At 44.9% G+C, this 26,168-nt stretch overlaps 1 protein-coding gene across 6 annotated transcripts in view; it reads left to right on the top strand.

Moving 5' to 3' along the window:
- The window catches only part of SLC25A26 (solute carrier family 25 member 26), a 91,768-nt gene that overhangs the window by 51,386 nt on the left and 14,214 nt on the right, over positions 1–26,168 (top strand). For 5 of the 6 annotated variants that reach the window (XM_080606405.1, XM_080606409.1, XM_080606408.1 and 2 more), the window contains 2 exons: positions 10,218–10,262; positions 21,221–21,290. In XM_080606405.1, the coding sequence (XP_080462531.1) occupies positions 10,218–10,262; positions 21,221–21,290 (115 nt within the window). Of the gene's footprint in view, positions 1–10,217; positions 10,263–21,220; positions 21,291–22,956; positions 23,081–26,168 lie in introns of all 6 variants that reach the window. The other variant, XR_013955662.1, reaches the window with a different exon arrangement.

Here is a 26,168-nt window from a genome sequence, read left to right as displayed (position 1 = left end):
GGGCACGGGAGGCAAAGGAGGGTTTGTGGGGGGTGCCTGCGGGGGTACAGCTGTGCCACTTATCCAGGGTGCGCCCACCAAAGCACCCGTGCTCCTGCCGGCCCCTGTAGCCAGACACACTGCTCGTGTCCAGCCTGCTGTGTGAGACACCTTTGGGTTGTTTTACGACTCAGCCTTGTGGTTCCGAGGGACCCTCAAGGCAAACGGAAATAAGGTGGCCGCCTAAAGACAAGCAAACGAATTCGCCTGCATACGGCGAAAGCCTCTTCTCCGTAAACAAATTAAATCATTGAGAGTGATGCTTGAGAACGGTGTTTTATTTCCACGGGTCTCGCGGTGGCTGTGCCGAGTTGTGCGAGCAGGGTTAGGCTGCTTTGAGGGTGCCGGCGGAGGATTCTGTAGCAGCCCCTCCTCGCACGCTGCGTTTTGTTCACAGCCTAAAGCTTTTCCCCAGCCGCTGGCAGCAGGAAGGCGGGGGCTGCGGCAGCCTGACGGCTTGCCCAGGGGCCCCACGGCCGTGCACGGCTCTGCGTGTCCACACCTGGGCAGGCAGCGAGCTCCAGGAGGCCCCCGCGGTGCCGTCCGCAGCTGCTGGGCGAAGCGATGCTGCGGCAGGAGCCGAGCAGCTCTCCCCCTGCACCGGCACCGTGGTCTGCTGCGGCCGGGGGGCTTCTTGTTTAAATAGCCACGGGGCCAGCAGGGTTGGTTAAACTGACAGAAGGAATTACAGAGAGTAAAAAAAAAATAAATAAAATGGGACCATCCTTGCTGTACTTGTACGTGCTTTGTCTAAGTACTCGCTTGGGTTTGATCGGACGCCTGTTGGGGTTTTTCAGCTCACCTTAATGGTTCTTCTGTAAGGTGGAATCAGACTGAAGTTTGTGGAACTGCAGCTGCAGCTCAGGACAGCTCATGCCTTAGGACATAAATGCTAGAAGAAACCGCTGTCGTAAGGGTATTATATCGTAGGGGTATTAGGTACGTGTTTCAGTGCTTTGCAGAATTGACAGCTAGTGAGCTAACGCCGGCAGAGAACGCAGGTGGGGAACTCCTTCAAGGAGTTTGTGAAGCGCAGATCTTCAGCCCTACGGGTGCTGGCTGCCTGTGCAGGCTGCCCTTAGCTGCCCGCTCGCTCTGGCCTGCCGCAGCTTCCCGTTTCCTCTTCATTTCATTTCGTTGGCACCCGCTGGTGCTGCCCCAGCGACTGTCAGCACTTTGCAGGACAAGGCCGCCTCCTCCTTCACCGTGGTCCGCGGTGCACCAGCAGGCACAGGATAAAGCCTAGCCATGCCCCGTTTTGTGAGAGAGCCCCAACGTTTGGAACATGCCTACACACAAATGTGTAAGATAAATAAAATATCTTTACATGAGTAGCATTTCCTAAACAATATCAATCTGCATTTTTTCTCTCAGCCACATGATGGAGATAATGGTGTGAGATATATACGCGGTGCTGTATGGGTCATACACTGCACGGAGAAGTTGTTCAAGGAGAGGGGTTGTTCTTCTCTAGGAGTTAGTCTTTGGTATAACAAATGGAATAATTTTCTCATACTTATCTATGGGTGTTTTGTTTATAGCAACGTGTTGTTACTCGTTTGGTTCTGTTCTTTATTTTCCTTCTTTTTTACTTTTTTTTGTTTTCCTACAAAAATAGGCAGTACAGTTACCAGATCAAACACCAACGTTTGTATTTGGTAGAACAGTCAGAAGAATATGCTTAGCTTACATTGATTTTATTGGGACTTTAAGTTGTGTGGAGATGTTCACAGTTGGGGCTCAGATGTAGCTACTAGCAGGGCTACCTCTTTCTGTACAAGCAGGGAAGTTGCAGCAGTTGCTGTTTAACAGGTTAGCAAGAGCACATCCCCGGCTCCTGGTGACACCACGAGTCTGACTCTCTGCATCCTGAGGATGCGGTGGCATCTGAACGTGCTGGTCCTTGTGCCGTGTACCAGAACCCTTGCATTGGCTCTCCTCTGCTCTCCAGCTTGAGCGTGAATCCTGATCCAAAGCCTATTGAAGCCACATGTACAAATTTCCCAGCAATTTGGATGACCTTTGGATCAGGCCTGTGTGCAGAGGAAGATGTGGGTTTTCCCATGGAGTTGCTTTCAGTGACATACCGAAATCTCCTGGTGAGAGACGTGTGTTTAATATATCAATAAAGAGCTTCTATGTTATATTTGTAATCACAATGTAGTAACAAGACATTTCTGACAAAACTGCTAGAGACTGAGATAGGTCCAGGGAGGGAGAAACACATGTTTCTTTCCAGCCTGTTAGTTCTTTGTAGCTGTTACTCTGAGGACAAGAGTTCCTCTGCTGATGTCAGTGCAATTACAGCTGCACTGTTGTCAAGTTTGTTTGATGGAATATTTGCTGGATGAAGCAATGCTCTCACCCCTCTCCCCAGATCCACCTGCCTTATGAATCAGACATGCTGCTGGTGTAATTCCCTGCCCAGGTCCTCGTATCTCACTCAAAATTCTCATGTGCAACTCCGTGATACTGAAAATCTGTCAGTCAGGGCATTCTGTAAGTAGTTTGTCTGGAATTAGGTTTTGTTATTTGTACTTGGAGGGTCTCGCTTGATAGTTGCCTTTTGTAAGACACTTTTGAAATTATATTTACATTAAAAATGTTACGTGTATGTAAAATATACATTAGCATACCTTCAGAGTTACGGCACCGACGTGTTCCACTGACAGCAGCACACAAGCATGCGTGTGTGTGCGCCCACGGATTTATGTAATAGCTTCTCCAAATGCTGGGGTTTTTCCTCAGAAGGCTTTTGCAGAAACGCTGTGCCCCATGCTCCAGAGCTCTGCTCGTACGTTTTTTTTTCATGAGAACAAAGATTAGTCCTTCATGGTCCTAAACTCAATGCATGTGCATGACTTAAAGGCATTACCTACCAATAAATAGGAGATTAGCTGCGGCTTGTATATTTCCTGATCAGTTCAGGTTTTTTCAGATGGCTCATTGTTATCCTGTTTCCTTTAACGATGGGACACTTTAATGAGTTTGCCATCTGACATACATCTGCTTCCTGTTAAACAATACCTTCATTCTTCTAGAGCTGCTAAACTCATCTTTTATCCTACAAGATTTTTATCTGCGCCTTGAAAGCAGCATGTACAAATTGATGCTAGCACACTCATTTGCTCGTGGTGGGTTGTGTTGTATGTTTTCAAGAAGGAACAGCAAAACGGGCATCTCCTTTAGTGCGGGTTTGTTGGAGGATGGGAGAATGTGGATATTATTTGTCTGTTCAGAGCCTGGTCAGTCCAGCTCTTGCAGAAGTCCGATAAGACCAACTTAGTGCCAGCATTATACAATTTCTAACAGTTATCCCATCTCCCCAGCAAAGCAAGGGGCTGGTGCGAAAGGGGTTTTGAAGGCTATTAATGTTGTTTCTTTGAGGAAGGAGCCTTCAATAGCTAGCTGATGGTCTGTCTCACGCGTGTGAAAAGTTAGTGCTCTGTGATCATCAGGCTCTTTTAAATCAATCCATCTTGCATTGAGTTTGTGCATCTGCCTCACTGCTTCCCTTTTTCCCATGTGCTGGGAACGTGCAGTTATGCCAGATCTCTGACTGTGTCTTCCTCCTTCCCTAATCAACATTGCCTCTCCAGAAAAGCTTTTTTTTTTTGTATCATCAACCCTTTCTGTAGTGGAGGGAAAATTGGATAGCATTTTCCTTTTACAAAAACGTACCTACTCTTCTGTTTCTACATAATGCCCTTTTTGTGTTGCTGTTACAACAAGTGTGCAGTGCTGCTTAAAAGAAAACCCTGTTGTATGGGAAGTTCAGTCACACGGGTCCAAAAGACATCACGGATAAAGGCTTGCGACCAAATAAAGCAGCTCTATGGGGTGTATAATGTTTTGTCTCAGAAAGAATTTACTTCCAGGCATTCACATAGCCCAGGTACAAGTGGAAATATTTTGGTTTTAGAGCTGGAGGACCAGAGGAAGCAAGGTGCAAATATTTATTTGAGGCTCAGTAGATGTTTAAATCAGAATAATGATTATAATTCAGGAATTTTGTATTTCTCCCCATTTAGAGCTCACAGCTCAGGCAGGGTTAATGTTATTTGCTTGAAAATGAGGGAATTGCAGATTAGCTCAGGTTACTGCTGATGCATCAGCTAAAACCTCTGTTATAACGTCACTCTTGCCACTGTAAGGACTGGTGTTTCTAAATGCTGTTCCTTTGCTCCTGCCAGGGCTGCAGGGCCACACGTCCAGCGTGAAGAGTTGGTGTTGCAAATGGAGCTTGAGAGTTTTACCTCCGATGGCCCTGATTTCCCCTAGGGTCCCACCACTCTTTGGGTTTTGCAGTTTTATAGGAAGGCACCATATGTGGAAATCGCATTTCACTGCTTCTCGTTGAGAAATTCAGCCAAGAGAAGATCTCTAGTGGTTATTATACCCGTGTTGTCATTTGCTTGAAGACTTTTGTTTCTAATTGCATCAGTGTTTATTAACAGAGCCCTACGTCAGTTTTTTTAACATATAAACTTGTCCGTTCTTTCACCATGCTCACTCCTTTCATCTCTCAGAGCTGCAGGAACACGGCTGATGGCTCTGACAGCCTTTCATTCATGTTAGGATTACAAATTACTTTCATTAGGCTCCTTGTGGAGTCTGCAATTAATCAAGCAGGATTTGGGAGGCAGCATTCACTGAAGCTTTGCAAGAAGATCAGTTGACTTTGTCAACTTCAGGATAGCACAGAAGATGGCTCCGCCGAGCTCCTCCACATCTCCACCTGTAGGCAGTGCCGTGGAAAGCTGCAGGTCTTTATACCACACTATATATAACCATGTCTATTGCCGTGACCTCTGACATGACCGAGGGAGAGGCTTACCTCATTTCATGCTATCCGTTCAAATCCCATTATGAGGAAAGTGTATTTAGAGTTGGAACGCCAGTTTATCATAACCCAGATGTACCGGGCAAGCGTGGTAGGAATTTGAAGGGGACAAGATATTGAAGTAGATCTGCTGCAATTATTAACTGAAATATTTTGGTGTTAACTCCAGTGAGCAGACAGGGTTGTTCTGCTCTCCTGTAACTTGAACCTATTTGGGAAGAACCAATTTTTAAAAAAGAAGTTGATAGAAAAATAAACAAGGAATGTAGAAGGGACTTAAGAGAATGAAAGATTGATCTTCCGAAATGTGTAGTTTATGTATCCTTGGAAAATGTTTTATTTTTTCATTCTTAGACATGGGTTGTTAGGTTGATGGACTTTTCTTTGTAATTGCAGTGGGGAAGCCACAGTTTGGCACCTGCAGCTCAGGCGCTGTGGTGGAGTGCTCCTAATAAATCCAGGTTTCAACAATGATAGCATCTCTGTGAGCCTCATGAAAGTGCTCACCAGTGACAGATTAGGTGCAAGTCTGAGAAATACTCAGTGGTGACTGCAGAACGCTCTTGAAATGAGCAGATGTTCTTGCCATTGGCCTTTGTGATATGGGGACTGTCAAAATGCTCTTCAATAACCGCTGGCTTTCCTCCCATCGCTGCTGATATAGGGAACTGGTATTAGTGAGAGCGTTTCTGGGACGGAGGTGCACGTTCAGGGGCTTTGAGAAAGCCCTTACAAGGTGAGCCTGTTTCCTTCGCTGGCTGTTTATGCCAATCTCTCCTCCAGTATTTACTCTAACGTTTGTAAAAACAGATAGCTCTGGAGAGCAAGGCCCCGCTGAACTGGAGACAGCGAAAACCTGAATAAACAAACATGTGCCACAGATTAGTAAGAACATCTGTAGGTTTTATGTTGTTTTGAGAACACATACCACATAGTTTTTCATTTCTTATGCTTTTCTAGTTTCTCCCTTTCTTTCTGTCTCTGTTTTCTTCTTCTTTTTAAATATATTGCTAGTAAAGGTTGGAGGTAGAAAGCACAGCTGGACTCTGCATGACATGCCACTGTTTAATTTCTAGCTCGGAGGATGAGAAGAAGAGTAGTTTTATTGTATCCGAGAAGAGAATAAAGCCACATGCAAATTCCAGCCATGGACATCTGTTTCCTCTTTATGTGAAAGAATTCTCATATTTTGTAGGGAATCCCAGTTTTGAAGGGGCTGATGAGGTTTTTATTTTTTTTTTTTCTTTTCTCCCCCTCCCCCAGTTCTCCCTCCCACTCTCTTCTCATTGCCCATCCTTCAGCATGCTCTCCTTGTTCTCTGGCTGCTCTCTTTCCTTCTGGACAGTATCAGCTTGCAGTTTAGCGTCAGATACCGAAAGAGGGAATCTTGAATTACATAAAAATGGTGCGTTTTGGTTACAAAGATTATTGCCACTACCAGTTTTCAGTATTTATGCATCTCTATGGATGCTAGTTTTAAGCTCCTCCTTAAATTTCTCTTACTTAAGCAGTATTTGGTAGGACTTCTTTTGCTCTGTGATAGATCTTCAGTACTTGCAGGCTGGTGGTTTTTTAGAAGTGGAGATCTCTGTTGCTCTAGCTGTGAAGCGTAACTCTTTCTACGAGTAATTTATTAAAAATATCTTTAAAAAAACCTGTATCAGAGGAATTGAGTGAAACTACAAGAAAAAATCTGCAACATTTATTACGTTGTTAGCTATCAAGTGCTAAGGAACACAGGGACCAGAGTAACTGACAATTTCACTAACCTATAAAACATTTTAGAATAATGATTTACAGCTGTTTGGGAGCTTTAAACTTTTTTTTTTCCCCTTTTGGTGTAAGATTTGACTCTGTTGAACAAACAGCACAGTTATATAACGTTAGGCCAGACATGAGAACTGGTACTCTCTGTCTATTTTATATTAACGTCGAATGAGAGGTTGGTGAAGCTCGCCAGGGTTTCATATTTGCTGGCAGAAAGTTAGCCACATGTGTGGACCACATTTTTATTGTTGCCTTAGCCTATTTCAGGCATAAATATCGCTGCCTGGCAGGGTGTGATTCTCTTCATTGCTGAAGAGCTTTTCTTTTTAAAAGCAAAAAGGAATCAAACGGAAAACGCTGTAAATGCTCGGATTGAGAAGCGTCTCAAAACGAGCGATTTTGTCACGTCTATCCTAGAGGAACAAGGGATGAAAGGCATCCGAAGGATTTTCGATTGCTGGATTCGCTCCCCTCGCAGAGATATTTCTTTTTGCATATATTAATCCTGCTTTTGGGTGTGGGCTGTTTAGTCTGGTTTCTTAGGGAAACAAGGCTTATGCAAACAGGGTGTATGCGCACACGAGCAGCAGCAGCGCACGCGGCTCCTGCCTTCCTGCCTGCCCTTGGACGGGTTGGCCACAGAAATGGGGCAGAGAGAGAGGGACATCCATTTAACTTCCTTTAAGCTTCTTGAACATAGGCGTGCGAGGGGAGAAGAGAAGCGATGGGGGGTGGAGGGAAGGCTTGCCACACGAACCGAACCTGCAGTTGTGCTGGGGAATAGAGGTCGAGAGAAAAGTGATGGAGGTCGAAGGCACGGGACGATCACTGAAGTGGCTTGTAAATGACTTGGCTTCAGAGAATCTGGTGACAAAAACCAAATCTGCAGGAAGCCAGGCTCCTCTTAGTTCCACTCCCCGTGAAATCGCTTGTGTGGGTTTTGTTTTTAAAGGAGGGTGTTGTCAAACAGGCTGGAATGGAGACTTTGTAAGGAGTGGAGAACATCTCCGGCTAGAGTCTTCTTGGTGCAGGCAGAGGTACCTCTGTCTTTGCTTGTGGTGCTTCTTCGCTCATTTTTTTCGAGTTTTCAAATTCCGTTGAAGTGTGATTTATGAATGATTAGTCCCCTATCCTGCCGGCAGTTTAGGAGGGAGCCCCGTGGCTGTGCGGATCCCACTGACCTACATCCGAAACCTTCCCAGGCATTTTGGAAGCCTGCAGCTTGTGGGGCGCACGGGGAGGTGAAACCGATAATCCCTGTCCAGTTCCGATTCCCACTGAGCAGGACACAGAAAGCAAACACCGCTGATGCCAGAAATCAAACAGCCGTCATGAACAACTCTCCTCTCTGACTGAAATGTTTCTAGCTAGCTCTGGAGATAAAAAGGGGGTTCTGTCAAAAGCTTCTCTTGTTGTCTTATTAACAGCTGCATAATTTTGCCGCTCGTTCTCAAGTATAAAAAAGCAAAACTTTGAGTCTGCCTTTGAAAGCTTGTTTTGTTTGGTGCACAGCTGAATATAGAGCATTTCCTTTTCTCTTTTTTAACAAATTTGAAGCAAATGTAGTGGGTATTGTTTCTCTTTTTTCTATTTTTTGGCCTAGATAATAGAATATTCTGTTGCTTTTCATTTCACATTGCAAGGAAATCATGCCATTTAACTCCAATTCAACAATGATGCAGCAGCATGTGGATATACATATATCTTCTCATAAATACATTACCACACATTACTGTCAAATAGCTGGACTTTTTCACCCAGTATTAAAAACAAAATTTAATTGCTCCACTAGAGTTTCAAGGCCCTGATAAATAAGAGCCATGTCTGACCTTTATTGTGGGGTTTTGAGCTGCCACCAGGGATATTGCTCATTGTTCAAGATGACAAACTTCCTCTGAGATTTCAGTTTGTCAGCTCAATGTACAGCAATGACATTGATTTCTTCTCACTGCCATTTCCTGCCTGAATAGATAACAAATTTTCTGTGGCAGGTGTCTGTCAAGCTTAGTTTTGCCTGGCAGATTAACTTAATAGACTCATTTATTAATCATTAGTTGCAACACAGCGAAGGAGACAATACTCTCTAACTCCTGTGTTGTTAGATAGGTGTACCATTTCAGATTCCTTTGTGAAGCTAGAATTTAGATTTAATAAGCTGTTCATTTCTCTGTAGTGAATGGTTTTAACCTGACATTACTCATCTTACAAAGAGCAAAGATGTATGTGTTAACTATGACGCATTTTGACTGTCTTCTACTTTTTATGGCGAAAGGTGTGTAAGTGCTTTCTGAGGCTAATAAAATGATGCACGAACTACAAAACCTGAAGAAGGGAGGAAACTAACTCAGCCTGCATCATGTTTGGGGAAGGAAGATGCACATAGGAGAAGAAATTAGATATTTGAAAGAAGGTTTGAAACTGGGGCTGACTGGCTGTTGAAGCAGAGCAGGTACTGCACGAGCAGTGAGCAAGGGGCAAACCAGACCTGCAGCTAGAGCTGTAGGGCAGTTCTGGCATGAGCTGGTATTGTCATAGGGAGTTCTTCCTCTGAAAAGTCTTGAGATGGGCATCCTGGGCTGGAGATAGCAAAGGCAGAGTCAGTGCCAGAGATGGATGTTGAACAGGGCTTCTCAGGGTGGTGGGCAGGAGGAAGAGCCAGAAGAGCCCAGGTGGGAGACCGGAGGAGAAGGAAGCTATATGGAAATGCAAAACCTTGAAAAGTAATTTCTCCTGTTGCAAGGATTCAGTCTGATCGTGGAAAAAAACAACTTATTACATGTGTTGGCCCTCCACAGCCTACAGAACTTAGGAAGAAGGATGTTTGCTTGTTTCCTGTGTGTTGAGTTGGTTCACAAGACATTTATCAGGGCAAAATCTGTAACAGAGCTGGAAATGCACGGGCACTGCTGGGGACACATGGCAGAAGGAATGAGCTTAGGTAGAGGTACAGGGTATTGGACAGAAGAACCTCTTATGTCCACTGATGAGAAGGGAAACATCAAGCTTCTCCCTTTGGGCTTTGGTGGGCTTGCTACCTCTTCTCTACCTGCTTTTAGTTCTCAAGGGAGCGTGTTAATGTGAGATCACAGGGAGATGTTCAGAAAAGTTTCTCTCTGCAGCTGATACCCGACCTGCAAAGCCCCGGTTAGAGCACAGCTCTTTTCAGCTCGGCGTTTGTGAGAGTGTGTTACTGAAGATGGTTTTTTGACAGGCTGTGTTCCTGGCCTTGGGAGCGTGTTACTTGAACCATCCTTATGGCTTTCTTGGCTGAGCATCAAACCGAGAATGTCCCTGCACTAGATCATGCTGCTTATTGCTCTTCTAGGCCACCCTGGTAACAATACATTAACCTCTCAGCAGGGAATGTGATAAACAAAGTAAAACTGCTTTAGTGAAACCAGTCGTTTAATGGCAGCCTACATAAAGTGTCCTTAAAGATTTGCAAATGCAATAAGCTGCAGTTCACGGAGTGAACAATAACTGTTCCTAATTTAGCCAGTCAAGGAACACGCCAACCTAATTTGCTTTCATAACGTTATGTTGTTGTTTTTGTTTCCCACCTCTGCAGATTCCTTTCTCTCTGGTACAATTTCCCCTCTGGGAGGCCTTAAAGGTAAGTCCTCTTTAATGATACAAATATAAGTTATACAACTCACAAAGGATATCCACGGTAACTTATTTAACTTGATTATCACAATTATGGGCGCATCCAAGAATCAATAAGCATGTACCACCCTACCTGTGCATGTGAAGATCATTTGCTTGGATATTTGAAAAATAACAGGGAACACCTAACCATCAATATGTGGCATGCAGTCTACATTTTACTCCCTGGCATGCCAGGAGTCTTATTTGCTGCCCTAGCTGTTTTTGTTGTTTGCAGTAGAGTGGGAACTATCTGTGTTGTGTGATTTATTTTATTTTATTCTGTTTTTATTTTAACTGTTCTAGTGTTTCACTCTTCAAGGTAACAGGAAATTGCAAACGATACAGAGCAGACTGATGGAACCTGTTTCTGTGGACAGGGAGAAACTCTCGATACATCACTGACACACTATTTTGATTGGCTTGTATATACGTTATTTCAAAGGTCATTTAAAGAAGGTGTCAACTGGATGATATTTTAATAGTGCAGTCTTTCAGAACGATGCACTGTTCTCCCACCAGCTGCTTGCTTTGTTTATCGTGAAAAGTCACTGTGTATTTTTCTGAGCACGGAGTTGAATTTGAAGTTGTGTAATTTCTCTGTCCCTCTGGTTTTCCTTTAAATGGTGACACTGGTGTGGTCCTCACTGCAGAATGATGAGGGAAAGTCAGGGCTTTTCAGGTGCTTTGAGATCCTGGGTTGGAAACACAGAAAATTAGAGCAGATCGTTAAAAGCATTGTAGCAAAATACAGCATTTATAAGAGGGGAGCTGGAAAGTGAGTCATGTTCTCCCTGATAAGGGTGCTGGACTGCTGAGAAAGCCTGGCACTGAGACCCGAAGTGGGAACAAGTACTGGGGAGGACAGGAGCTGGTGGTAGTCTTCTTTGCCCCTTGCTGCTTTGAATTAGGAAGGAGTGCCTATGGTCTCCTCAGTCTTTGTATGCTTGTCTGGGACCGCCGCTTGTATCTCGCTTTGTGTCAGTGGCTGGGGTGGTTCTGGGGGAAGAGCCCGCAGTGGGACCGTGAGCATTTAGAGGCCGCAGGGAGGCAAATTCAAGGGGAGTCCACAGGTAGGAGAAGCCTGAAATACATCAGGAGCTTTCATATAATAGAGCTGTAAGTTGCTGCGGGCTCTGCAGGTGCTCCATGAGCTCAGCCTGCTGCAGTGTCTGGGTATCATCCCCCTGCGCAGGGTAGTTCTGGCTGCCTTATTAGGAATCTGTTTTCCTGCCAGTGTCTAGGAACCGCTTTGTGTAAACTCGTCGGAGCGATGCTGGCATGACCTCCAGTTGTTAGTGCAGCAGGCTCAGCTGGGAGCTAGAGATGGCAGTACTTAAAGAGAAAAAGTGCAGCGTTCTCTCCAAAACCACATAAAACAGCGCCATAGTGGAGTTGTTTTCAGAACACAGTTGTTTTAACTAACATCCATGTAGCTGCAGCTCTAAAATGTATTGTTTAAATTTCAGGTTAAAGAAGACAGTTTGAATTTAGCTGGCTCCAGCAGTGAGTCCCTTAGGATGAGAGGCATCAGGTTTAATCTAAAGAGGTCGGTGCAGGTTTGAAAAGAAACAAAACTGGTTTAGTTTGTTCTTTGGACCGGTTGCAATATATTCTTCTGCCTGTGGAACCAAGAGCAGAAATCTGCAGAAATCAATCTTGCATGCTTCAGTCACTTTGGCTTAGCACATGGAGAGAGCTCAAGGTTTGTCACATCAAAGCCAGGCAGTGATGGCAGAAAACATACAGCTCTTTAAAAAAATTTACTGTGGCAGTAAAACAAAGGAGAAAAATCACGATGGCCCCAGCAGCTGGCAAGATGTGGCTGGTAGCATCAATAGCAGCATGATTCAGCGCAGGGCTTCTCATGGGTACTTTGAAGGGAGCACGAAGAGACAGGAATTAAGAAGCAATAATAGTGTAGAGGACAAGAGGTAAAAGGTGCAAAGCCTAAATATACCAGAGTTAAGTGAAGTTGTTGGTAACTTAATGTCTGAGGGACTTCTCTGCACTATATCAATGGGGCTACTTGAGAAAGTAAATGCGGGAGTAGCTGTGTATGCATGATGTGTGCGGATCATCCGCAGAACAAGTGGTGTGGCTGGGTGACTTTTAAAGCCATTAATACAAAATCACACAAACCGATGGATGATAGGCTCAGTCTTAGAATTCCCCAAACAAGCTAGTGACCATAAAAATGATGAAAATTCTCTTTCCTCTGTAAAGTCAGTGGAGCACATGGAAGAACAGTTTCCTTTTCCTTCACATATGTGCTGGCTAAGGCCAGCAGCAGGGTGTTAAGCTTAAAGAAGCTTAATGAAGGCTTTGTAGGCAGCAAATCAGGTGTTCCTGTATCCCATTTTCACTATCTGCCTTGCTCTAGGCTGCTGTGGTTATTCTTTTTGCTTCCAGCTGGCTTTAGCCATGTAGTTTACATGCAGTTTTCTTGTGTCTGTGAATGTGGGCCAGCTGTCCGGTGTGAGAGTAAACTTGCGTGCCATGCACTGGTGTAAAGTAAGGTAGGAAAAGGACAGCGCGCTGTATGGGTCACTGAACCATCAGGCTGCTTACGCGGTTGGTGCTGACAAAGGGGTGTTGCAGAACGTAGCAGGAAATAGATGTTGCTTCAAATGCAGGTTTGTTCCCAGTTACCCAGGTGACCATACAAATCCAAAACAGTTAATAGACTCAGTTCTTACATCACACTGCCTCAAGGAATAGCAGTAAAGACACAAGCAATTTTCATTTAAAAACAAAAACAACAACTTATATATATATATAAAAATATAGGTAGCATCCACTGCTATAAAACATGCTTAATGTCCTTTCCCTTCCCATTTCTTCATTTTTTCATATTTCTACTTAGGTACAGATTATTGATAAAAACCAAAGGGGAGAAGGAAACTGTACTATGATATGTCAGCTGTCGGGACAGACATTGTAATTCTCTGTTAGAGTGAGCTGTGTAGTGCTGCTCTGTCTCGTTAGCCCAAGTCGTACAGCTAAAACAATTTTAAAGTCTTAAAGTTCAGGAAAAGAAGGGGTGTTTCAAGTATCATTCACTCTGTGTTAACCCAGCCCTTGGAGGAACACCATGGCCAGTCACCACTGTAGCAGTTTGGTCAGATATAGGTTATTTTAGGGGGCATATTGCAGAAATACAGGGCACCTGTTTATTTATTTTTCCAACAAAATAGGGTTTAAAACAAAAATACGAAATAGAGCACTGCTGGTTAGTTTTGAGTCGAGCAACATCTTGTCCAGGATGCCTGCTATTTATGGCTGAGTGGAAGTGATCAGCTCCCTAGGAGAACAATGCTGTGTGTAAGACAAACCCTTCTCAGGTGGAATGAGACTCAGTCCTCTTGGGTTTTATATTTCTGCACGTTGGCTGCACTTCAGAGCCACAAAGAACTGCGCCAGTGCAGCTGTAAATGAAGAATGCTCTCTTTATAGACCAAATGTATCGTACGTCTGAAGCAAAGGCTCTGGCAGTCGGTGAGGGAAGGAACAGGCGGGACAGGAGGACACAGGTCTCAAAAGAGTAGACTTGGAAAGTAAGGTTTTACTAGTTCGTTTGGTTGGTTTTTGTTTTAAGGAGGGAAAACAAACCCAGTATCCTGGCAATCTTTTGTCTTTTTCATCAGACACATCCAGTTCGGAGATGAGACACTTGGAGGTTGCTAAAACTTTGTAATGTCAGGGTCAGGCTGACCTGGCCCTGCCGAATGCTGCTCCTGCACAGGCAGCCTCTCCGGGAGGGCTGTCACAGATGGTGCTGCTCGGCTGCCCTGCGACCTGCGAGGCGAGATAAAAATCTCGCACTGACTGTGCTGAAGGTGGTGGTATGGCTTTTCTGGCGCTGGACGGAGCCAGGATTTCCCTTTTAGTCTCAGTGCTGGGCAAAACCCAATGCTGTCAGACTTTCTGCAGCTCTAGTGAACTCGCATGGTTTTTGTCACCGGCTTTAGCCATAAGGTAATTTTCTCAAATCTCTAAATCTCCCAAATTGACAGGTGTTTTACAAAGCCATGTATTTGGTTGCACCTTGAGAGGCAATAGCTGGAGAGAGGGAGCTGAGATGCATGGGCAGATCTCTCTTGTGGGATTTTTTAATGACTGCGCTGGCATGTGATAGCTGTGTAAGACCCTGAACAAGCAGAGGAATGCTTTGATGGCTTCAGGCAGAGAACTGTTTGCAGAGTACAGACGGGCACGTTTCCACCCTGTGAAATAAGCAGGACATGGCAATAAAGGGAACGGGGAGAGTCCAGCCGCTCTGAATCTGAGCAGTAGGAGGAGGGTGGTTGGGTCACAGCACTTGTGTTGTTCCTAAACTGCTTTCTGGGTGGAGAGAAGTCTTGGGATTGGGCTTGCATCTCCTGAGGTCCCTTGTTTTCTGTCCAGGTTCAGCTGTCACCCTAGGCACAAGGTACCTGTGTTGGGAGTCAGCAAAGCTTGGGAAATCTGGTGGACTGGACTATAGATCGGTGTGGGGGCACTGTTTCCCTTGGTTCCCTGCTCCAGAGAGCCTGAATTGTGGGGTCTGGTGTTCAGCAAAGGATGCGAACAAGTCTGGTGGCAAGGTGGGCTCAGCCCCGCTCAAAGCTGTCTGTGCAGACAGACCTTGGAGGAAGCCGTGCGAGGACTGCTCAGTGGGTTTTCTGTGAGGGTGAGGACTCTGATCATGGCTGAGCTCATTGCACCTGATTTTTAAAGTTACTAAGAATGAAAAGTTTACAGAACGCTTCTCCCCGGGCAGCTGGGGTCCTTGGCTGTAATACGTGTTTATAACTCCACCACTGAAAGAATAAACCACATGCTATTTCCCTCCTAAAATTTACAGTCAAATCTGTTGCCGTTTAACAGAATCAGTAGAAAACAGAGGAATGTAGCCAAAGTGGGTCTAAAATGGCTTTCCCGGCTCTATAGGAAGGTGACAACTTTCCTTTTTTTCCTGGAGGAGTAGCTGAGTGTTTCTTTTCTGCGGCGTTCAGCTGCATGTAGGTCAAGAGTAAATGAAACCCAGGCCCGGCTTTAAACCCATTTCCTTGCAGGCAGTGTAGTAAGTGTTCTACCATGCCTCGCTCCGTCTTTGACTAACGATCGGGCGGATTTAGGGATTAAGTCCTAATCGTTAAATAACGCTAACGTGTCTGCCATTTGCTTAGGTGCTGTATCAGGAAAACAGATTTCCACGGCAGCGTTTCAAGGCGTGATGTAACTTGCAGCCAATGCGGCGTGTGCATGCCATTAGCATAACGGCTGCATTTTTCTCACAAAAGAACAATATACCCAACAGCTGTTCAGCAAACAGCCCTCGCTTTATTAGTGGCACAATAAGTGTCATTCACACAGTCTTTAAGCACAGTCGAAGGAATGCTATGCACCATCTGCACCGAAGAGAAAGAAACAAATGCAATCCTCACTTAGAGTACTGCAGACACATTTGAGAAAGTCAGATGGCCTTGGATCATCAATGCAGCATTTAAAACATAGAAATAAAACAGGCTTGTGCAGTGTGTAGATACAGAGCCAGATTGTGATGCTCTTGGTCATGCCTAGACCACAAGCAGTTCTCTACAAGTCGGAGTTTGCCAATGGTGTTTGGGGACATTTAGTAGAATGTAGAAACAATCGATGCGAAGGGCTCACCGTTTGACTCAGACACTTTGTTCTTGCTGAAGGATCTTAAAAAACCCTTAATTCTTCCGTGTAACTTATTCACCCAAGCCTGCATGAAACCCACATTTACTAGCAGGTAGTAGCGGTGCATGTGCTGAAGGAAAGCTGGCCTAGCTTTGAAGTGATTTCTTAGAATTGCATTTTCCTTCCCAGCCACATAGATGGCCCTTTGTGCCATGGAAACTGAGTGTGGCTGGTATATTATGTTCTGCCTTGCCATGGGAACAGTGTTTCGAAGACATTTTATTTAAGCAGGCTTTTAGCACATCCATTTTGATTTACATCCAAATGGGTCGCAGACATCAATGCAGTATTATATGGGGAGAGAAAGGGAATGAAACGCTTTTAACATGAAAAATATGCTGTTGCGTGTAGGCCAACTTTTGTTCTCTTTCTCTCAATTTATCTAGGATTTGGGTGGGTTTAATTCTAGGGCCAAATTCAGCACTGGTGTAAGTGAGTACAACTCCATTAGTGTGAAAGGAGTCTCAACATTTATATCAACAGTTAACTTAGATCATCGAATTTTTCCCATGTTTGGGCTTGCATGTTTCCTGCGTGATTAATATACCCATGTACTGCACATGTGCTGCACATATGCGCATAAAAATTCACTGGGGATGGCATTTGTCTCTGCGCTTTTTGATTTTACGTCTAGAAATTGCAATCTGCTTACGAATTTTTGCTTCTCCTACAGCTAATGTGCCACGCATCTGTAAGGACCAGCCATGCAGAATGCCACATTGCAAATAAAACACCTAGTAGCAAAGGCGAGCGTGAATATGCTTTCCTTCCTCAGTCTGCAGGACTACACATAGGCACAAATCAATGTGATTAATTCCGAGATAACTTCCCCTTCTGTTATCATAAAGTTGAATACTCGTTGAACAGAGGGGTGCAGAGAAATACTACAGATGCGTATCATTGGAGTGAGTTGTAATATTTACTCAGCTGCAGGCCTCAAGTTTGGAGTATGCCATGAGGCCTGCTTGCCTCATAGTGTCTGAGGAATAGGGAGGCCAAGGCAGAGATGTCTCGATGTCTGCAGTGCCTCTTGCAGCATTTGGGATATTGTTCTGGTCATCAGGTTTGAGAGAGAGATGTAAGTGTTGTCCCGTCCCAGTATCACCATAGCTAGGGTGTCCTGAATATAGACCAAGACCCAACGGTGTTGCGAGCACGAAGCCTTTGAAGGCTGATCTTTGCCCCAAACTTTTACCACAAACATAAGGCAGAGATGACAGATGTGCCCAGGTAAGGAGTTCTGAGAGAGAGTAAAAAGTTATTGGCCATGTTGCAGCCAGGTGTCCTCAACACGCGAGCAGCCTTGTCAGTGCCACACGTTCAGGGGCACCATATAATTCTCCCTGTATTTAAAGGAGATGGTAAACTTTCTTTTTTTGATTTTTTTTATTTTTATTTTTATTTTTTGGATTGAAAGGTCTTGGATATATCCTAAGAGGGACTTTTCCAATGTGTCTTATGCCCAGCAAAGCGGGGTGTCCGAGTGCTGTTGTATTCTCTATATCAAAAGAGGTAAATAATGTTTGTGGTGAGAAGCGGAGGGCATGAGCCTCTGAGACAGTATGTAATGGGATCATTAGGAAGAAACGTGAGGCATGGCTCACGTATAAAACCGGACCCTTCTCTGCAAACATTATCCCTGTGCATAACTGGAGATCTGCATTCAGGCTTCCCGCCGAGGCCGATCCCTCGAGGACACAGCCGCTGTATTGCTTTACATGGTGCGGCAATGCACAGGGAGATTTACATATATATCACAGAAACGTGTTTACAAAAAAATTAGCATGTGATTGAGCTGGGAAGCTGCAGAGGGCCCCAACTGTACGAGTTTCCATGTGCTTCAGCCAGAAGATTTATTTCCAATTTGTTATTCATAAGGGAAGAGCGAGAGATTGGGATGGGGTCCTTTGAAGTGGAAAACAAAGTCTTCTATTCAGCCTTCAGCTTAATAGAATACACATGACACAGGCTTGGCATGGCGGCCTGCTTTCATGTAATGTGCTCCTTGTCATTTTGCTTTCCTAGGCTGTGAAAGCTAGTGGGAATGGGTATGGCCCTGGAAAAGCCTCGTTATCTCCTGCTGCCTTCTGCGGGAGAAGCGCAGTGTCGTCAGGTAGGAGCTGGCTGGTGGTGGCGAAACCAGGCCAACCAAGTCGTTGCAGTGTGTTGCTAGCAGTTCCCAGTTTGTGTTTCGTATTGGAAGAGCACGTATTGAAAAAGCAGCATAATATCAGGGCTTATGAGGGACTTGGGCAGGCTCTTCGGCCTCTTCGGAGGCCCTGACCAGGGAGCGGGGAGCCTGCGGCTGGCACCGCTCCGCTACGTGACACGGGGCCGTGGCTTCGTTGCGCTGGTCAGGAGGCGACCGAGGGAAAGCTGTTCTGCGTTTGTGCACCATCCAGGATGGTGGAGAGTGAGCCAGGCAGCGCTGCAAATAACTAGCAATCCGTCAGCAGCCAGCGGTTTGGGGATAGGTGTGTTAGCCATGTATTTCTCCTCAGGAACGAGGCCAACAAGGCCCTGTTTCTGCAGTGATATTATTACCTGTATCCACAGCCTGTAATAGCGCTGTGCGTTGCCCTATATTAATGGTATCAACACGGTGCTCAGTGCAGCTCCAAGGCAAGTGTTTTTGAAGACGTTACCAGCCCAACTTACCGTAAAGCCCTGTCAATTAATGCTCTGTGGACTGAGAGAGAAAACATGCATGACCTTCAGCACGTCAGCTTGGCCCGCGGTGCGAGCGTGGTTAGAAAGAATTTGGACCAGAGACCTGCCAGGCCTCTTGGCCTCGTGACACTTGTTCCTTACGGCTTCCCTCTCTCTCCCTGCTTCTCTCTCGCTCTTCTGCATATTCAGGTTTGGAGCTCTGGGTGAATCACCGAAATCAGAGATGGAAAGAAATGCATGAAGTCATCTCGTCCTGCCCCTGCCAATGCAGGATTATTCCCCACAGTACAGTCTCGAGTGCCTTCTCCAGTCTATTTTTAAATGACTCAGAGGAGAGGGCTTTCCTCTCCTCCCTGGGGAGGCTGGCTCTGCTGTTCAATAGACCTCACTGTTGGGGAATTTTCTTCCTGTTCTCTAGCCTCAGATCTCCTTTTCCCTAATTTAATTGAACTGTTCCTGGCTCCACCCTTCTAAATAATTTTCCATGTTGCATGACTCTTGCAAATACCTATTGTCAATTTGCAGGCATAACGGATGGGAATTCAGCACAGTTTGCCTTGCTTGGCAGAGACTCTTTGTACAGAACTGTACTGGGAGGCCAGGCTTTATCAAAAACTAGATTTCAGAAGCACATGCCAACAAATAAGAAAGACATTTTACAACTCTTTGGACAATACCATTGACACAAAACCCCATCATGACTGAGAACAGGCTAGGCTTCTAAATGTCTTTATTGATGTGCTTGTTTTCTGTTCGTCCTTCGACAGATCTTGCATAGTGTTTTTTGCCTAACAGAAGAAACTGTTTGGAGTTCTCAGGTTGAGTTATGGATGTGTGTGCGTTTGGAGAACATTTAATGAAAAAATACAGTAATTCTGTTTTTGTCAAGTGGCTGCAGCAGTTACATTTCTAAACCCTGACTTTCAATTTGAGGTTTCTTAAGTGCTTTTAGTGTTGGGAGAATGGGTTTTGAAGATGGGATTTATGCTTTGACAGTACCTAGACACTTTGGAGCAGAGCACCCTTTGACTTAGGGGGGCATGTGTCCTTCATCCGGCAGGACTGACTTGCAAGAAATCTGTGTGTCCGAAGGGTGGAAGTTACTCCAGAAAAGCATCTCTTGGGTTTGAAGAATTATGAATCCCTTTTTATTTATTTATGAGATGAAAATCAGTTTCTGCTGTGGGTGACAGCAGAATAGGAACTCATACTGAAAACACCAGGAAGAAGAATGGCTAGCGTTAAAGAGGCTGAAATCCCTTTAGTGCTTTCGTAAAGCAGAGCTGCAGCTATTTAGCTATGGCAGGATACCAAACAACATTGTGGCTGGCCATTGTTGCTTGAACAGTTTGATTTTTAAAACATTCAACTGAAATATAACCACCAGCCAAGTTGGAAGAAGCGAGTCACAAGGACAGCGCGTTAAATGAAGAGTCAGCAAATGAAGGAAAAGAGCTCTCGTGCCCCAGTGGAGTGTGGCTGTATTGCAGACCGGGAGCCTGAGAGCAGTATCTCAGCCTCCGAAGCTATCGGGTTGCTTTCAAGAAAGTTTTATAGTATAGGAGTAATACAGATTTAAAAAGAATGAGATAGCAGCACAGCTATAAAATAAAATTATTGATTTCTCTGTGGTAGGCCTCAAAGGGCCATGGATCCCATCCCTTCTTGCTAAGCTCTGTTTCTGACTTCATAAAACAGAAATCTCTCCTCCAAAGCATTTCAGGAGATGGAAAAAGGGTGATGAGGGGAGGGGAGGAGGAGAGAACAAAGTGACCGTAGCTGGCATCATGACAGATCTTCCCAGCAAGCTTTGGCCTTTGCTGCTGATCTCAATCAGAGCCATCAAACTGCATGTTTGACATGATTCCTAGTACTTGTGTTTCGGAAGACACTGTTCTTGGTGGTGCGTTTAAGTGATGCTGTGAGTTAAACGGATCGGAGCACGGTGTGTGGGAGCGGTGGCAAGGAGGAGGGTGTGTGGTCTCCAAAGACGCCAAGCGAAAAACAGACACACCTGCTTCCGAATGTAATGGGAGCGATAAGAGTAATTTCTTAATGATGGCTTCTTTGGGGAGTGCAAGGGGGGGGGCTGGCTTACGAAAGGCAGGGGAACAAACGGGATTCGTGTCCAACTGGGCTGGGGGCTGCTCATCTCACACGGGGGTGTTTGGTACTGGGCCGACCTGATGCTGGTTCTCGCATGCTGCCCCTCTCGCTTAGTGTTTTGCTTTGCACCGTTTTATCTGCCAAAAAGAAAATAATTTCACAAAATATTTGCAAAGTTGCATGGCCACAGGCTTAAATACATACGTATGAAATCCCTGAAAGCAATTTGCTTCAAGCCCTCCTCAGTTCCAGACATCTTTCTCACTCCATCTGCTTGTTCAAGTACACAAGTTCCTTGGGAAAAATCACTTATTACATCACTGAAAAATGCCACAAAAATAGCTTTTCACTTAAGTTCCCATCCTCGGAGTTAACTCACATGGGGATCAGATAGATTCAAATGTTTAATAACTTTTTATTTTCCTTTCTCTTTAAACACAGGATCTCTGGTCATGGAAGCAGGGTCACGTGGTGGATTCTTGGCAGTCAGCAGTCTGTGGAGCTTTTGCAGGTGCAAAGGATTATATGTTATACTGGGAAAGACTAAAGAAGAAAGGGAAAAATGTGCAAATCTATTAAGTATAGCAGAACAACATTCCTTTGTAATTCAAGTTTGTTTAGAAGAAAACGGATCCAGTTGTTGTTTGGAAGTAGGGAAGTCAGCAAAGGAAAAGGAAGAAAAAAAAAAAGACTCAAACAGGGTGTCTGTTTGAAAGACAACCAATTTGTTTTTGACAAATTTCTGTTATTTAAAAATCAGGGGCCTGTCAGTCAGGCTTTGCGATTATTTCAAAGTTGATTTGTAAAATCCTCATCCAGGAGAAACTTTGCTTGGGTGCGGGTTTGTGCAGCTGTCTGCTCTGAGCAGCTCCCCAGGGCTCGAAGTGATTGCAGCGAGAGGCCATGATTCACCATTCATGTGACAGCTCTGACAGCCATGCAGATTAACTAGAGTCAGGAGAGCAGAGGCTAGCACTGCACAGCCTGGAGGCAAAAGCCTTCCACGGCAAAAAAACAGAGGACGAAACATCTGGGCAATCTCCAGACACTACAACAAGAATAAAGAGTGGCAGAACACAATACTGCACTATTTATTACCAAACAAGCCAAAAGTTAATTGAATTCTTCAGTAGGCTTCTTGCTTGATTTTAGCCTACTGTATTTTTTTCCAAAAAAAAGGGGGGGGGGGGGGGGCAATTAATGACTCATCAGTATAGCTGACAAGTTAAAGGGAGGAGAGACTCAACTGTCTTAACAGGGAAAACAGATTAGTAGTTAAGAGATGGATAGCCAGAGCTTCTCCCCAAGGAACTAAAATACATTTTGAGATTCCAAACCAGTAACAGAATATGTGGAAAAAATAAATCCTGCTTAAACAGAAATTATAACATTTCTTGAAATAGAGATTATCAAAAGCAAAGCTTGTTCTTTGATGACTTGTAAAATCAGAGCCATTACATCGTATGTAATTTTTAAAAATAAGCTCTGTTAGGGGAATTGAAGTATTAATAGCAACAGGATTCCAGCAGAGACTGAGGCTTCATTTTGATAGGCACTGTAACGACACAACGGAGAGAGGATTCGTGGCTCTAACTGCACTCAGTTCAGTAGACCAGTCATGCAAGCAGCCTGGGAATGGTTTAGGTAGGGTTGATTCTGCTTTGGGGCAAAGAGGATATTTTAGATGATATGTTGTGTGTCCAGCTGTGTTTTCTATGTTTATGTGATATGAAGGGAGTTTTTGTTCTGCTTAAAATTTGGTCTCCTTTTGGATTTTACACTGCCTTAGTCAAATCAGTGCAAGCAAAATCAGAGCAATTGAGTTGAAGCAGATCGTTCATTTCTGTTTGGAAACAAAACAAGCCATCGGGCTAAAAATGCTTTAAAATGCAATCTGTATGTCTGCAGGTGTGATAGGAGATCATTAATTTAGTTCTGCTGATTTCTTTACAGTCAGATTGATACAAAAACTGTGTTCAGGCACGTTCAGAGAGCTGGAGAGGTTATCTGATTTACCCAAGGCCCTGTGGAGTAATTTCCTGAAGTCCAATTTGGTGCCTCAGTTGGAAACCTAGCCCGGTGCCTCTGTTTCCTCCTCTGTATGTCTTGATTCTGACCAGTTGTGCTTGAACTTGCTGCTGTTTGATGGATGGTGGTAGCGTCTGCTCGCTTTCCAGCAGGAATATTGCAGAGGGAGCTTCCAGAGGCGCAGTCGTGCACGAGCGTTCGCTGCCCTTGGGGAGCCCTAACGCTGGGTGCTCAAGGAGACCCCAGGTCCTGAAGTAGCCCGGAGACTTCCAGGTTCGTGCTCAGGTGGGCCAGTTCAGCCCTGACTTTGTAGGCTCAATTCCCAAAGCAGGAATCTGTGCAGACCTGCAGTCCTGTTTTGTAGCTCATGATGTAGCTGGAGATGATATATTCTGTGGGTTATCCTTCCAGCTTCGCTTCCTCCAGCCTGGTTTTCCTTCTTTGTTCTCTCTTTCCCCATTCTTTCCTTTTCACCAGGAGCATTTTAAACTTCTTCTCTGATGTGTCCTTTGAGGGCCTGCTTCAAAGCTGACGAGATTAAACATTTTCTGGACCAGAACCTTACCTTTTGGTCTCTGTTCCCTCCCTCTGCAGGCACACAACAGGCAGGACCTCTGTTGATCTAACCCAGCTCTGTCTCTGTCCTGTCGTCCTGAAAATATTCAGCTCCATTGCTGAACGTTGGAGGTGGAAAAGTAATTTCCTGCTTTCTGAGGAATGGTTTCCACAGTTAAAAACAATTAACTGCCTACCTGTAGCTTCAGATGAGGGAAGCAAAACCAGACCAAGCTCTTCATCCCTTTTTTTCCACCCCAAAACAAAAATCAAAATGCCAGCAGTACCCTGTGAAGAAAACAGGCTGTGTGTGTGCATCTGAATGATTTAAAATCATCACGTTATAAACCTCAGACGGAGAAGATTATCCAAAAACACAACTTTTAAACACAGAGATGCTATCAAATGCCACCATGGTAGCAGCGGGATGGAGAAACCACACAGACATGCTTTTCTCCTGTGCTCTTTGCTTGAATTCAATACTTTCTAAAAATATGTTAGAGGTCCTGAGGGGCAGGGTAATAAGCTGAAACAAACTGAAAGAGAAGTCCTGTTTGGCTTCCCTTTAGGGCTCTCGCACACATACATGTATGTGTCTGTGTGTGTTGGTTAGTTCCTAGCTAAATCATAATTGATTATTTGGCGAGGACAGAACAAAGAGTAACAATATATTGAATTCCATCCCCAGTGCCTGCGAAATAACAGCGATTTCAGCCAAAGTGCTGCGAGAGGCCTGACTCCTCCTCGTTGAGCACACATGTGTCAGATGTATGCATGTGATCCGTGGGCTTTTTATAGAAACCTAATAGGCGTGAGCATAAATATCAGAGATTTGGAACCCTCTCTGTCTCGTCTGTTAATAATTTAATCCCTGGAGGCCTTGTCCAGCTTTATCATTGTCTCTGGTGTCTTAACTGGAGGAGATGTTTGGAGCAGTCAGGGAGAGAAGGAGATATCTGAGCAGTGGGGAGGAACCCAAGGGTAGATCTGTGGTATATTTTAAGCCTGAGGTTTCCTTTAAACCAGAACTTGCCTCGTGTCTGAGCTGGTTGGGTACCGGCCCAGATTTGGGCCCAGGATTTGGCAGGCTGGAGGCAGGTGAGGGAAGCATGGCCCCACAGGCCAGCTTGTGGCTGCTCTCGATTCTCAAACCATCCTGGGGCTCACGTTGCCTGGCTGGACCACTGCACCCCGGCCCTGCACCGTGCCAGGGCAGGCTGTCCCAAAAGGGGCCTCTGGGTGAGTTTCCAGTGCCCTCCACATTGCTGGGCTGGTGACGAGGAAATTCCTTGGGTATTGCCCTTTGTTGGGAAAGCAGAGCACTGCCCTGCAGCAGCCAGGCAGCTCCTGCTTGTCAAAGCACCCCAGTGTCCGTTTAATGCGGTTGGAAACTGCCCCTGCTAAAGACACTTCCTTTTTCTCCCCAGTGTTAAAAAAAAAAAGTGTGGCTTGATGTTAATAATTTATGCCCTGTGGTGAAAAAGTCACAGGGAATGGAGGTGCAAGCCTAGTGCATAATAAAGCACTAACGGGAGCTTTTTGCACATTAACAGGGAGGGCTTCCCATCACTTTTGTTCTCATCTAATTGGCTCTGACAAGATTACACGCCGTGTCTAAAAGCCTCTTTATAGCTCTGGATAAATTTTTGAGCAGTTCTCAAGATTTCCCTTTCGTGCCTTCTTGGATGGTGCTTCTCAGCCCGAGCTGGTTAAACCCCTGGAGGAGCAGTGCTTTGCCTCCTGGTACCTCTGCTCAGCCCCGGAGAGGTTTTTCTTGGGTCGCTTTGCTCTGCCCTTGGCAGGTGTCATTGCTGCAGGTAAAGGACCTGGAACAGCTCTTAAAATCAACCTAATGTCGATACAGTGCAACTTCAAATAAAAAACGGTTGATTGAAGAGTTCTGAAAAAAAAATCAGAAAAGTCTTGAAAAAAGTTCTGAAAAAGTTAATTAGGAAGTCAGTCAATATAAGAAGATGTTGTGAGGGGTGGTGAGTAGTTTGTGTTAGACCAATGCTATGCAGTTTTTCCATGAGAATTTGGGATTTAATCCTAAATCAGCAGTGAAGACAGGCAATAATACAACTCAACCGGCATTTTTTTTTCTTCTCCCAAGGTGGGCTGATTCAAACAAATACATTTTAATTCTCAGACACAAGTTCCTACCTCTTGAGACAAGCCTGGCCTCCAGGACAGGGCTGGTGTTCAGAGGAGGGTGCTGGGGTCCAGCAAGGTGACAGAAACCTGTGAGGCCTGGCCAGAAGGGTTCCTTGGTCCCTTCAGAAAGGGTGAGGAAAAATTGAAATGATACCGAAAAAAAAGATACAGGAGCTGAAGAATAACTTGTCTTCCTCCCTTCATAGGATCTTACTTGCAGAGTGTCCCAAGGAACCAGTGGTGCATTTCCCTGTGGTAGCAGGAAATTCAGCAGGCAGCCACCTTACTGCTAGGACCTCGGGTTATTTTTTGTTCTCAAGTGAAGTATTTCATTCTGTTCTGATGCTTCTCAATTTTGATTTGCATATGACAGCTAAAAAGGAAATGCCAACAAGAACCTAGGGGAATATCTTAGTCTTCAAGGCTCCTTGTTCTTATGGCCAAATAAAGGTAAATTGCTGTCTTTGCTTGGCACAGCACAGCGGCTGTCTGTCTCTAGCACTTCCATCAAGAACTGGTCAGTGGGAAAGTGTGACTAGCAGGGGGATTTTCTGTTTAACACCCTGCACTTGGTAAATTTGGGGCTGTTCAGCTGACGTGTGAATATACAGCATCCATTGTAACTTCTTGGGAGACAGGTGATGAATTTTCC

This window comes from Anser brachyrhynchus, assembly GCF_964034855.1.
Source record: "Anser brachyrhynchus genome assembly, chromosome: 10".
In the NCBI taxonomy this organism is placed as follows: Eukaryota; Metazoa; Chordata; class Aves; order Anseriformes; family Anatidae; genus Anser; species Anser brachyrhynchus.
Note: the sequence above shows the minus strand (reverse complement) of the source record. Positions and strands in the feature narration are given on the sequence as shown.